This window comes from Misgurnus anguillicaudatus, chromosome 7 (genome assembly GCF_027580225.2).
Source record: "Misgurnus anguillicaudatus chromosome 7, ASM2758022v2, whole genome shotgun sequence".
Taxonomy (NCBI): domain Eukaryota; kingdom Metazoa; phylum Chordata; class Actinopteri; order Cypriniformes; family Cobitidae; genus Misgurnus; species Misgurnus anguillicaudatus.
Genome location: NC_073343.2, coordinates 6902330 through 6916108, shown reverse-complemented (window position 1 = coordinate 6916108; position 13779 = coordinate 6902330). Strand labels below are relative to the sequence as shown.

Here is a 13779-nt window from a genome sequence, read left to right as displayed (position 1 = left end):
ATAATCCGAGCAAAACCAATAGGGCTTCGCACCTTTCGGTGCAGGCCATTCTGGCCTGCTCCTCGGTGCTCGGGCCCTAATAAATCCTAAGAAAAACAATAGGGCTTCGCACCTTTCGGTGCAGGCCATTCTGGCCTGCTCCTCGGTGCTCGGGCCCTAATAATGTATATGAGATCCAGCAAACTATGGACATAAACTAACCGCTATGTACTTGGGACGTCAAACATCAAGGATCAGAATATGAATCTCAACAATGGTGACAAAGAAAATTGTAAAAAGTTCATTATTTATCCATGCGTGCATTTGTTGATACCCAGCATGCATTGCAGCATGAAGTTTATCATTTAATTGTCTATGATTGGTGAGATAGTGTTTAAAAACTCCCAAGATTGACAAATTGTACTGTACTGTAGTATCACATTATTCATGAAAAATACTTTTGATGAGTGAGTGAGTAAGCAATGAATTAGTAACTTAAATCAGTAAACGTTGTGCATTACCATCAGATACTAACTACAACCATCATACTAATTTACCAGCTTCTTTTTACCATAACAAATGTGATTTTAGCATCCAAAGTTATAGCAGGCAGGGAAAAACTAAGCTAAAAGTCAAGGGTCAAGATTACAACTGAAACAAACACTGATCACCATAACGGTGACTTCAAATTAATTTAAAACATTAAATTAATAACAAAACATTAACTTCTAAACCTTATAAGTGAATTGTTTTCTACAGCAATATTTTACTGAACATTCTGAAATTAAGTTTTTATAACAGTTTGAAAATTATACTGTGTGACTGTGAACATTAAAACATGGCATTGTCATAGCGTTTGAAAATGATAGAATGAAACACTTCTCTAACGTTCAGAAAACCAAGAAACGTACTTAAAACATAAAAAACCTGGACACTTTTCATGTTGGCAAAACGTTCTTGGGAACATTATAAACATTCAAGGAACGTTCATTTAACTTATCTCTGTTAGCTGGGCCGTGACATTCCTTAAAACATCCCCCTCTTCCCATACCCACCCAAATCACCAACATCCTGCAAGACAAAGGATGTCCCGTCTGTGTATGTAGTTAAATGTGGAAGTATCTGAGTGGCCTCCACCTATGACCTGCTCTGCTAATCAGTTCATCCCAGTTTGTCTTCAAACTCTCATATGTAGCAGTAGTATAGACCCTTTTACTGTTTGTACACAATGATGACGTGGCAGCATATGCGCACGCATTTTGGCAACGGAAGTATGGCAAGAATCAGCAGTGAAGCGACAGAGAAAGTTATTTTAAAAAGTTGACTTTATCAACACAGCTACCAGATCCGTGTACTATAGTGGGGTGGATAGAAGACGTTAGCAGATGGCCAAATATAAAGTGGCCAGATACATATATACATATTAGTATATTATATTAGTGCAACCAAACGCAACAACCAGATATTTTGATAATGGGAAACTTTCTGATTTGCTAACATGTTAGAACCACTGGGGAACAACACCATTTCCGTTCCCAAAATGCATGTGCAGGCTATTTGATCATGTGGGCTGTAAAAGGGTCTTTTTTGTAAGCTGTAGATACTGTGCATCTATAAAGCCACTTCTCTACACCCTCTTTTAGGTTTTCTCTACCCATCTTCTTCTTCCTCATCAGTATTATACCCTCCATCTGGATTCTAGAGTTGCACCATCAGTTGAACAAGAGTGGTGACCAACAGGTACCCTATTTTGTTACCTAATGTGCATTAGGACCCAGTAGTGTTGTGATGGGTTGTTGCCATCAAGTGTTTGTTGATGCATAATGATTGTTCTGTGTCTAGTGTTGTGCTTGGGAGTATTGTTAAGACCCCATCTTATTAAAGTCATTTAGTATAGTTGTACTATCAATTATTTAAAAGACTTACTTACCATGTATGCCAGTCTTTAGCAGAACACAAAGAAAGGGTTTAAGATGAATTTCAACACCATTTTAAATGCAATGAATGAAAAAAGAATAGAAATAATATGAGTTTGCAATGACTTGCGTCTAGGTCTTTTAAACCAAAGTGAGTTAAAGCTCTTTTTAAAGACCTTTTCCTGTTAACTAAACTTTATTTTTGCTTCTTAGCAGTGCAAGAAATTGGACTCTTGGGATAACATCATGAGCATAGTATCGTCCGCAAACGGCACTATGAATAATGAAACTCTAAAGGTAATGTTAAAAAAGCATATATTTATTTTATTTAAATTTGTAATTGTTTAAAGCATCATTGTGCTGCACTCTGATTGTAATGTATCTGTAATGTACAGTACTGTGCAAAAGTCTTAGGCCACCATGCCACAATTAGATTTGTTGTTTTTGCATTGTTATAGTGATCATATATTGTTTCTCAGTCTTTTTAATAGAATACATCCAGAAAATACAGGAAAAAAATGTGTGTATAGTGTTAAAAACTGTATAAAAATGTAAACTGATGTGTCAAGTTTTAGGGTAAACTCCCCTTTCACTTGAGCAATAGCAGGAAACTTTCGGATCTCTTATACCTAAATCAAATTAAATCCTACTTTCTAATTTTAAAGAAATTTGACTTCTTTCTGCTCAAAAACGCTCAACATGTGTTTAGTGCCAAAAGAGGTCACACTAAACACCAGCGATGCCTAAAGAAGACATTTAGTCTTGATTTTTGTTTGTACATATTTCCTGTATTTTCTGTTTGTATCTTATTAAAATAGATTGAAAAATAAATATGGATTGACATTAAAACTTGTGCCTAAGACTTTTGCACAGTACTGTATGTATATCGAACATCACATTAACATTTAGCATGTGCTTCTAATTTATGATGTAATCCTTTTTCTGTACATATGGCCCTCTGCATTCATTACATTCAGTTTTTCTCAGAATGTAACATGCCCTGCTATGACTTGCCTTTTAATTCCTCTTCTTGGGTATTTTCTTAAGAATTACAATCTAATAGGTGTCATGATTTACACTCATGGCCAAAAGTTTTGGCAAATTTTCTCACAGTGGAGAATTGCAATTACACCTGTTTTGCTATTAACATGTTTATTTCCTTTGAGTGTATTTGGAACAACACACAAAAAAACACAGAGGAAAAACGCAAATTCTACATAATTTCAAACAAAACTCCAAAAATTGGCTGGACAAAATTATTGGCACCCTTTTTAAAATTGTGGATAAATAAGTTTGTTTCAAGTATGTGATGCTCCTTCAAATTCACCTGGGGCAAGCAACAGATGTGGGCAATATAAAAATCACAACTAAAAGCAGATAAAAAGTAGAGAAGTTTACTCAGTCTTTGGCCTTGTCCACACGAACACGAGTATTTTTATAACCGTGACTTTTTTTACGCGGTTCGGCCGTTCGTCCACACGGAAACACAGTATCACGTCACTGGGTTAAAATTGACCCAATGCTGGGTTGTTTTAACCCAACTGTTGGGTTATTATAATCCTAGTTGCATAACAACAACCCAACATTGGGTTATTGTTAACCCAGCATGGGGTATTTTTAACCCAGCTTGTGTTCTGTCCAATATTTATCCATTATAGGTCAAAAATAACCCAGCCATTTTTAGAGTGCAGGAAAGAAAACTCCGGTTATAAAAATTAATGTGTCCGTGTGGACTAGGCCTTTGCATTGTGTGTCTGTGTGTGCCACACTAATGCTGGGTACACACCAGAAGATTTTTTACATCTTATAAGATTTTAAAAATGTGATGGACCACAAACTTGAGGATAAAAAATCCTAGATTTATCCGTTTTGCTCCTATAGTGTGTGGTGTGCCATTATGTGTTAAAGACAGCACACCACACACAAACAGATCTTTAATCAGAGTCTCAACTGTGAACACAGGAAATCCCACAAAATCTCGCAAGACTTCAAAACAAGCATGGCGGACGATATGCAGGAAGACATTTCAATGATAGTGCTTGGAATAATTTTTACAAGACACGTTGTATAAACATTCGTGCTGTTCCCACAAATCAACAAGCTGATCCTCCATCTCCACTGTCCACATCAACTTCACTTTGGCCGTTTCTCAATCCGAAGGCTGTAGCCTGCTGAGGTCGCATATGCAGGCTGCATACGTCATGAAACCTGGTTTATTCAAGTTAACTGAGCATTACATTCACAAGCCATAAGTTTATTAAAACAATATACGATGAACAACGAATAATAGCCAATTTTATATATTCTGAAATAAGACAGTCTTGATGACGTATATACAGCCTGGAAATGCGACCTACGGATTGAGAAGCGGCCTTTGTGCTGCACCATGACTGATTCCGTCTTCCCTCATCTCGCTTTCTGATTGGATATGGTTTCGTTTCACGTGATAATCTCAATAGCGTGCTCGCGTTTGTCCTCGGGATTCCCCACACACATCAGGATTTCTGATCGTAAATATTCAACATGTTGAATATTTACGATTCGCGATCGGCGCGGCTCCGACGTTCTTCCGAGCAGGTTCGGACACTCTTAACACACCTCACAGGAAGGGACAATCTGATAAGATAATCTGTGAAACCTTCACGATACTCGGGACATAGCTAGGATTGTCGGAAGGGGAGAAATCGGCCCAAAATCAGCCCGATTATCTTTTGGTGTGTACCTGGCTTAAGCATGGAGAACAGAAAGAGGAGAAGAGACCCGTCTGAGAACCAAAATTGTGGAAAAATACCAACAATCTCAAGGTTACAAGTCCATCTCCAGATCTAGATTTTCCTTTGTCCACAGTGCACAACACAACCCATGACACTGTAGCTAATCTCCCTGGACGTGGACAGAAGAGAAAAACGGATGAAAGGTTGCAACGCAGGATATTCCGGATGGTGGATAAGCAGACCTCAACAAGTTTTAAAGAAATTCAAGCTGTCCTGCAGGTTAAGGGTGCATCAGTGTTAGCTCAAACTATCTGTCAACATTTGAATGAAATAAAACGCTATGGAGGACCCCACTGCTGACACAGAGACATAAAAAGCAAGACTACAGTTTCGCCAAAATGTACGTGAGTATGCCAAAATTCTTCTGGGAAAACGTCTTGTGGACCGTTGAGACCAAGATAGAGCATTTGGTAAAGCATATCATTATACTGTTTACCCAAAAATGGAATGAGGCCTACAAAGAAAAGAACACAGTACCTACAGTCAAATATGGCATAGGTTCAAAGATGTTTTGGGGTTGTTTTGCTTCCTCTGGCATTGGGTGCCTTGACTGTGTGCAAGGCATCATAAAGGATTACCAAAGGATTTTGGGTCATAATGTAGGGTTTGCGTTCGAGATCATGGGTCTACCAGCAGGACAATGGACCCCAAACATACTCAAAAAGCACCCAGAAATGGATGGCAACAAAGTGCTGGAGAGTTCTGAAGAGTCCAGATCTAAATCCCATTGAATACCTGTGGAGAGATCTTAAAATTGGTGTTGGAAAAAGGCACCCTTCCAATATGAGAGAACTGGAGCAGTTTGCAAAGAAAGAGTCCAAAGCTGTGTAAGAAAGCTACTGATGGTTAAAGGAAGGGATTGCTTTCAGTTATTTTTTTCCAAAGGGTGTGCAACCAAATGTTAAGCTAAGGCTGCCAATAATTTTGACCGGCCCATTTTTTGGAATTTTGTGTGAAATTATGTCAAATTTGCTTTTTTTCTCAGTTTTTTTGTGTTGTTCAAATATACACAAAGGAAATAAACCTATGTACAGCAAAACGTGTAATTGCAATACTTTTCTGTGGAAAAATTCCAGGGGTGTCAACACTTTTGGCCATGACTATCACTAATATTTAGCTAGCTTAAACATCCCATCACCCTCTGCTTTGTCCGTTTTTTGTTTCACATATGAGGTCAGAGATGCTTGTTGGCATTCATTGTAAGTTAAAGATTATTTTTCTGGTTATTAATTCTGTCTTTAAATATGTCTAATTAATACTTTTCTTTTTCTGCTGGACCGTGTACTAAAAGAGCATAGACAGAAAATCTTATTTCTTCATTTTCACTCACGAACATGACTTAAGTCAATTGCATAATTTAGCTGACTAAATGTATACAGAGTGTCATTCAGATTATTCATTCCAGGAAAACCTGAGGGTTTTTCCATTAAGAGTCTTGTTTATAAACTGAATATTGATCATTCAAGCCTTGTGATTAACAGACCACACTACCCTATTCTCTGAAGTTTGTCTGTTGAATCTGAATCATTCAGCTTACTAAGAATAAATCACGCTAATGTGTGTTAGAAATCATGAATGAGACTACATAGAAAGCAACTTGCACATCTGAATTCATAACATTTGGGGATTTACACGGAAGAGAGCAAGTCGTGCTGCCTAAAAGCATCATCATGGAAGTTAATAGCTTGGAAATAAAATATTCATGTAGCTGAATTGGAAGTGCTTGGTGCCAGTAATACTAAGAGCATAACACATAAATTAGTTGCTTTTCCATTACACTTCAAATTGCACAAATGAAAATAAACCAAAACACGTCTTTACGCTCAAATTAGGTGTTTTTTTTGGGGGGGGGGGCAATTCGATAAAGGAATATACCACAAAACTGCAATGGAAACGGAATGGACAATAGAAATGGAAAGGTTTTTCCGTACTTACAGGTCACCTGATCCAAAAACGACCTAAATGTTTTTTAACGATGCAACATTATGTTCTATATACTCCCAGAAACACCTCACATGTTAGAAAGACAATTTTTCTAGACAATTAGAAAATATCACAAACATTTTTATTCGAGGGCGCACAATGCGAAGTTCATCACAACATGTATGTAGCCCGTCATGTGTGTGGTTCGTCATTTCAAAATATGCGTTCGGCGCGTCGAGTGAACCAATGTGCATCATGTGTTTTGTCCAAATAAATGCCTGCTGCAGATGCGTCTAAAGGGTTTATGATAAAAGATACGCTCGCGTTTGCCAGATACTCGCATACTCTCATGCGTAATCAGAGTTTACTGTTAAGGGAGTGTCCTGCGTGTATTTTGTAAACGTGAGCGTCTCTTTTATCATAATCTGTTTTGAGGCGTGTGCAGCAGGCACTTATTTTGACAAAACACGTGATGCACATGGTTCACATGACGCAACATACACATATTTTGAAAACAAGAGCAACACACATGACACTCCGAACACATATTTTAAATCTGCGCCCCTCGGATGAGCAGTCATGGGCCGCCACTGCTATAGATGACAATATGTATCTAAAATGCAGTAAATTGCTTAGGAAAGTGTAAAGGAAACGTGCATATCTGTAAAAAAGTTATAAAGTGACTGTAGACTGCATCCATAATATTTGTTGCTGTCTTTCAGCTTCTGCAGCATGTTCTTATCAATGTCTGTCCAAACGACTGGATCCTTGGTCTTCATCAATTTGTACTCATCCTTCTCATCATCGGAAAATGGCTCCTCCCACTAGGGGGAGGAGTAACTCGTGACCAGCTGTCTCAATTGTTGCTCATATTTGTTGGCACTGCGGGGGACATTCTGGAATTCACCAGTGAAACGCTTTCCGATGTCAAGTGGGTATTTCCTCTTGTTAACTGAAGAAAATAGCCTGGTTGAATCCCATACTGGTGTTGTCTGATGTAGCATTGGATGTTGAGTGTAATGATTGTTGCCATCAAGTGTTTGTTGATGCATGATGAGTGCACCGTTTAATGTTGTGCTTGGGCTCATTACAGTTCTGTGTAAGTTCTATGCTGTAGCCTCGCCACGGTTTTCATTCTATACTTATTTGTGTTGACGTGCAATTATACATGCAGACCAGTAGTAGGCAGTATCCACGCATGTAAACCACAGTAGCAGTGCAACACCCGAAGAAAAAGCAGTTTGGCCAGTAAACCCACAAAAAAAAGAAGAATCTTATTGTACATGATTCGAGAAGACCAGCAGTGATGCGCGGGTCAATATATAAACAACCTGCACCCGACCGACGTTTTCAACTAACCCACTCGCAACTTGGACCGCAAAAAAAAAAATATTGTACCCAACCCGCTTCCTAGCCCACATTTTTTAAAGTAGTTATTGTTTAAAATAGTTAAATGACACCTTTATTGCAACCTGAATATCATTATAAATATTTTTGGGTGACTCGTAACCGCGGGTGAATGTAGGATCAACCCGCGCATCACTGATGGGGGTAAAGAGACAGCGACTTTTGTTACAGTTTAAGTCAAATCACTCCTCAACTTGACTCATCTTTGTTCTTACCGTCGCAAGCGGAAATGCCCATGAAGAAATGTGACAGATTTTTTTTAACCGATGGGAGGGGTTCTAACGGGCCGCGCAGAACGGCAGTGTTGTTACATTTTGGAGAAGTGCACGTCAGGCTAGGCAGAGCTACGGACCTACGCACAACTATAAAGCCAGCTCTATGGCTATGTGTATGTAGTACTGATGAATGCTGTGTCTGGATGCAAGTGATGAGTGTTGTCAGGACTTTTTTGGTAAAATTTGTTTTTAAAACGTCACATTTTTCAGAAATAGAAATATTTTATATATTTTTGACCCATAATTTAGAGTTAAGCATTGGGTTCAACTCTCAGGGAACTATAATCCTGGATTCACACCAAACACGTAGAGGCGGCAAAAACGCGCTATTCGCATGTAGTTGGACGCTTGAACATTTTGAGTTTACTCACCTCAATCACGCGTGAAAGCCACACGTGAAATTCTAGTCATTTGAGACATTCACACGAAAATTAATTAATCGATTGATTAACTTGGTGAGATTTTCAATCTGCGCCATTCGCGCGTCAATTCGCGTCTACCATGCCACGCTAAACTACTCATTCGCGTCGCAAGACCTCCAGACGCGCGTAAACTCATCTTTAAATTGACTTAAAATTGAAATCACTTGCTCTTGACGCTTCTACCATGGCTGGTGTGAATGCAGCATAATACTGACATCTTGTATAGACGGTTTCATTGGACGCACGTGTGCTGACGCCATACACGTCTGGATCCGAACTTTACTTCCGGTTTCATTTTTTAATGGTCTGACTGCTAAACTGATCTCTTAAAGAAATGACAAATGTTTTGGTTTTCTAGGTAATCTATGTGTTGTTTTTTTGCTTGTTATATAAATAAACTACGTTTAAAGAACTTTGTTATTATTTATTCTTAGCGGAGTTTACCGGAAGTTACGTGCGGACCACGACAGCCACTTGATTATGTTGTTACTGCTGAAACAGTCTATAACTCCAATGCACTAAAAGTTGGTTTGGATAAAGCATCTAACAAATCCATAAATGTATATGTCAATCTATTATTGATGAATGGCTAATTTTCTATTAAAATATATGTTACCTGTTCATTTTAATAATCCTTAAGATTGATTGTTTGTTGGTGTCAGATAATCTAATCATTGCAAATTAGCTAAACGTACATTAATAAAAGATGACTTGTGCTTTAGATAGATTTCCATGTCTTCTAAGGGATAGAAATACGAATGCATTATTTTATACAAACCATAACACGCATTTTACCCTGTATTTGTGTGTTGTAGGGAGATAAACCCAGAGCTGGTGTATATAATTTTGGCTGTTTGGACATGGAGTATGTTGCAGTTTCCCTCGCATTTAGCAGTTGTCAGTGCTCATCTATTGAATTGGGTTGAAATGTGCTTTAAATTAACAGTCCCACAAAATCTTTTGTGCAATCCACACAAAATAGTTCAGGATCCTTCAGTTGAATAGAGGAGCATACTTGTGTATTTGAGACTGATATCCTAAATCTGTCATCCTGGTCCAGCAAAAGTATTTTTTTACCAGGATCCCTATAGCAAGCCCCTTTAAACTCACTCAATGTTTATGGTTTAGGACACCATACAGCAGTTCAGTGTAGCTACAGTCATGGTCAGAATTTTTGGCACCCTTGGTAAATATGGACAAAGAAGCCTGTGAAAATAAATCTGCATTGCTAATCCTTTTAATTTTTTATTTAAAAAAAATCACAAAACTGTAAATAAACACAGGAGCAGTTCAGTCTTTTTTCTAACCACAGTGAAATTAACTCACACAACATTTTTTTTGTTTGACGATTTCATATTCAAATGCTTTGTTCATTAAAAAACTTTTTTCCTTGTGTTACTTTTCAGTTGTCACATCACCACAGAACTCAGAAGAGCTGAAAGATGGAGACGGCTGTTGTCATTTTCTATTGTCAAGACACAGCACTGATATTTGGAACATCGTGGAGAGTTTGTTTATCCAGGATGGACCCTTTCTTGTGGTGCGGTTTATTGTGATGAAACAATATTATGTGTTCCACCAAATGTTGCTCTTCTTCACTATTAAGAACTTTCTGGTGGTCATCCTGAATCTCTACAGACTCTTTGTTATCTGTCAAGATTTTAGACCAATATCATCTTCCTCTCCCTCAACAAACACTGAGTTATAACCAACTACCTTAACAGCAAGGGATCTTGTTAAATGTGGATGATGGATTGCTTATACATATTAGAAGCACAAAAGAGCAGGTTTATACCTTTACTTTGACTGTGTTTCCTGTCAAAATAGGGCCATATATTCTACTACATGTGTATTTTAAGGGCAACTGTTTTAAATTTGTGAACTTGTTATAAAGCACTTTGTTGTATGTTGTTTAGTGTTTTACTATTTTTGTAGGCTATATATATTGGATTAATAATGAAATAACTGATTCTCAGTGTCAAAGTGAATTCTTTAGTCATTTGTTTGTCGAATTTTAACAAGGAAACACATTGCAAAACAACTATATATCTGTAGCACACATGTATGTGTGTATGGGTGTTGCCATGTATGATTATTTTTTAACATGCGCACCCTGATATGACTTTCTGACACTAGAGTTGGTTATTCTGATCTAAGATCAGTTATGTGACAATTCATACAAGGAGGTCTACATTTTAACCAGAGATATACAGTGACCTCTATATGTCTGGTTGTTATCTTGGGTTTTAAAGCAACACTAAAGACTTATTGCTCTTTGCTCCCCCTACGGGTTAAAAGCGTAATTGTTCATTACCACTGTCGTAAATACTGCAGCATAGCTGGCTCTGATTGGATTGTAGGTCTGCCGTAAAGCAAGTTTTTGTAGTTTTCACTCGAACTACAGAACCACTACCCGACGGTTGGAAACTTCTTTAGTGCGGTTTTAGCCGATAGAGGGCTGCAAAGCGAATGTGAAATTGCCATTCACCCTGTTTTGAGTGGATGAACCACTGAAACTTTTTTGGAAACGTTATTTTAAGGTAAAAAAAACTCTTTGGTGTTGCTTTAATGCCGATTTTATATTTTAAGAAAAAACAAGACTTTTTTTAAAGTCGTCATGAAATAAAAAACTGTCATTTGTTTTGGAATATTGTGGTATTTTTTTTTTTTTTACAAATGACGACTTATCTGTGAGCTTCATTATTTTTTCAAAGTTCACGTTCGTCCTGATCCCATTTTTTAAACCCTAGTTAGTGTGTAATGTTGCTATAATAGCATAAATAATACCTGTGAAATGATAAAGCTCAAAGTTCACTGCCAGGCGATATATTTTCTTTAACAGAATACACCTTTCAAAGCAGCGAACGGCCGGTTTGTACTACGGCCCTTTACTTCCTGCTTTAATGACGTCAGTAGAACAGTTTTTTGACTAAACTCCACCCACAGGAATACGTCAGTCGCCAGCTAAGCTAACGGCAAGCTAAGCTGCTATTAAATCACAACACACTAAACAAACTACACAATCAGAACTCGTTACGTATTTCTTAAGGAGAGACTTCATGAACAAGGAAGACATCAGCCCATTTTTAGGACAGTGAAAACAGCGCTATAGAGATAAGTAAATTGTGTGAAAAATATCGCGTTTTTTACACATGAAACATGAACACGTGTTATATTGCGCACTGTAAACACAATCAAAGCTTCAAAAACACAGAAAGAACGGGACGTTTAAAAATTCATGAGCCCTGGTAATCTTCAAAAATGCAAATTTCCTCCCCTCAAACAAACTTCTTCCGGTCATATGATATGGCAGGTGGGCGGGGTCCTGGAAAAGATTGCAGCAATTAGCAACACAACCCAACTTCAAATGATCCCACCAGTTCTCCATGAATGAATTCAAATCCAGCTCTGCCTTATTTCATTTCCGAAGCCGCTTTCACTCGGATATACGTCACCACGGGGAAAAAAGACAATCGCTACTTCTATTTTATGGTGACTTTAAAGTCTTTCTTTCTTTCCCACATCTATGCAATTAACCCGAAATCAGAATCTGTTGATGTAAAGCCAGAAAACACTGGACATGACTACATTGCTGCTTCTCATAACCAGCAATTTCTATTTTTAACCAACAAAGGAAACAGGAAATAGCTGTGCAAATTTAAACAAGGAAACCAGTGTACAGGGTAAACCGCATTAAGACCTGTAGTGTTACTCTGATTTGCAGTATATAAGTAAATGGCTATTGTTGGATTATTACAGATTATTAAAGGGATAGTTCACCCAAAAATAAGAATAGTGTTATTTAATCATCCCCATGTTGTTCTAAAACTGTATGAGTTTCTTTATTCTGAACACAAACCCTAACCCTATTGAAGCTTGAAGGCTTTTCTGGTTACTATGGGAGGGGATGGTGACTGAAGATTTTGTGTGAACTACCCCTTTAAAGGATTAGTCCATTTTCTTAAAAGAAAAATCCAAATAATTTACTCACCACCATGTCATCCAAAACGTTGATGTCTTTCTTTGTCAAGTTGAGAAGAAATTATGTTTTTTGAGGAAAACATTCCAGGATTCTTCTCACTCTAATGGACTTTAATAGAGCCCAACATTTAATACTTAACTCAACACTTAACAGTTTTTTTCAACGGAGTTTCAAAGGACTACAAACAATCCCAAACGAGGCACAAGGGCCCCATCCAGCAAAACGATTGTCATTTTTGACAAGAAAAATAACAAATATACACTTTTAAAGCACAACTTCTCGTCTAGATCCGGTCCAGCGCGACCTAACGTAAATGCGTAGAGACGTAGGGAGGTCATGTGTTACATATATAAAACGCACATTTGCGGACCATTGTAAACAATAAACTGACACAAAGACATTAATTAGTATCAGTTGACATACAACAACGTAGGAACGGTCCTCTTGCAACACACTTGTAAACACTGGGGCGGAGTTTCGCATTCGTCTTCTGTGACCTCTTGACGTCATGACGTATTGCGTGGGGTCATGCTGGCGCATCACGACTGGATCTAGATGAGAAGTTCTGCTTTAAAAGTGTATATTTGTTATTTTTGCTAGATAAGACCCTTATGCCTCGTTTGGGATTGTTTATAGTCCTTTGAAACTCCGTTGAAAAAAACGTTACGTGTTGAGTTAAGTGTTAATTGTTGGTGTCTATTAAAGTCCATTAAAATGAGAAAAATCCTGCAATGTTTTCCTCAAAAAACATAATTTCTTCTCGACTGAACAAAGAAAGACATCAACATTTTGGATGACATGGTGGTGAGTAAATTATCTGAATTTTTCTTTTACGAAAATGAAATATTCCTTTAAGTGCAAATGAGACTGCAATTACAGTAAATATACATATTGTATGATTCATATTAAATTTAGATTTGCCAAAATGCTGAACAGTTTCTTGTTTTGAATCAATATGTAAGGGGTAATGTATAGGCAGCCGGTTGTTGACACGACGCGGAGGGTCTTGAATCACACTGAAGAGGCTTATTTCGCAATAACAACCGGCTGCCTGGACATTACCCTGCACGAACAGCAATTTACCTCATCTACGTAAGAAAC

At 37.8% G+C, this 13779-nt stretch overlaps 1 protein-coding gene across 2 annotated transcripts in view; it reads left to right on the top strand.

The window, feature by feature from the left end:
- The window catches only part of tmem26a (transmembrane protein 26a), a 36833-nt gene extending 25512 nt beyond the window's left edge, over positions 1 to 11321 (top strand). The window contains exons 2-6 of one of the 2 annotated variants that reach the window (XM_073869327.1): positions 1623 to 1719; positions 2112 to 2192; positions 7315 to 7523; positions 9512 to 9597; positions 10109 to 11321. In XM_073869327.1, the coding sequence (XP_073725428.1) occupies positions 1623 to 1719; positions 2112 to 2192; positions 7315 to 7523; positions 9512 to 9597; positions 10109 to 10404 (769 nt within the window). In that variant the 3' untranslated portion in view covers positions 10405 to 11321. Of the gene's footprint in view, positions 1 to 1622; positions 1720 to 2108; positions 2193 to 7314; positions 7524 to 9511; positions 9598 to 10108 lie in introns of both variants that reach the window. The other variant, XM_073869326.1, reaches the window with a different exon arrangement.
- The last annotated feature ends 2458 nt before the right edge of the window (positions 11322 to 13779 follow it).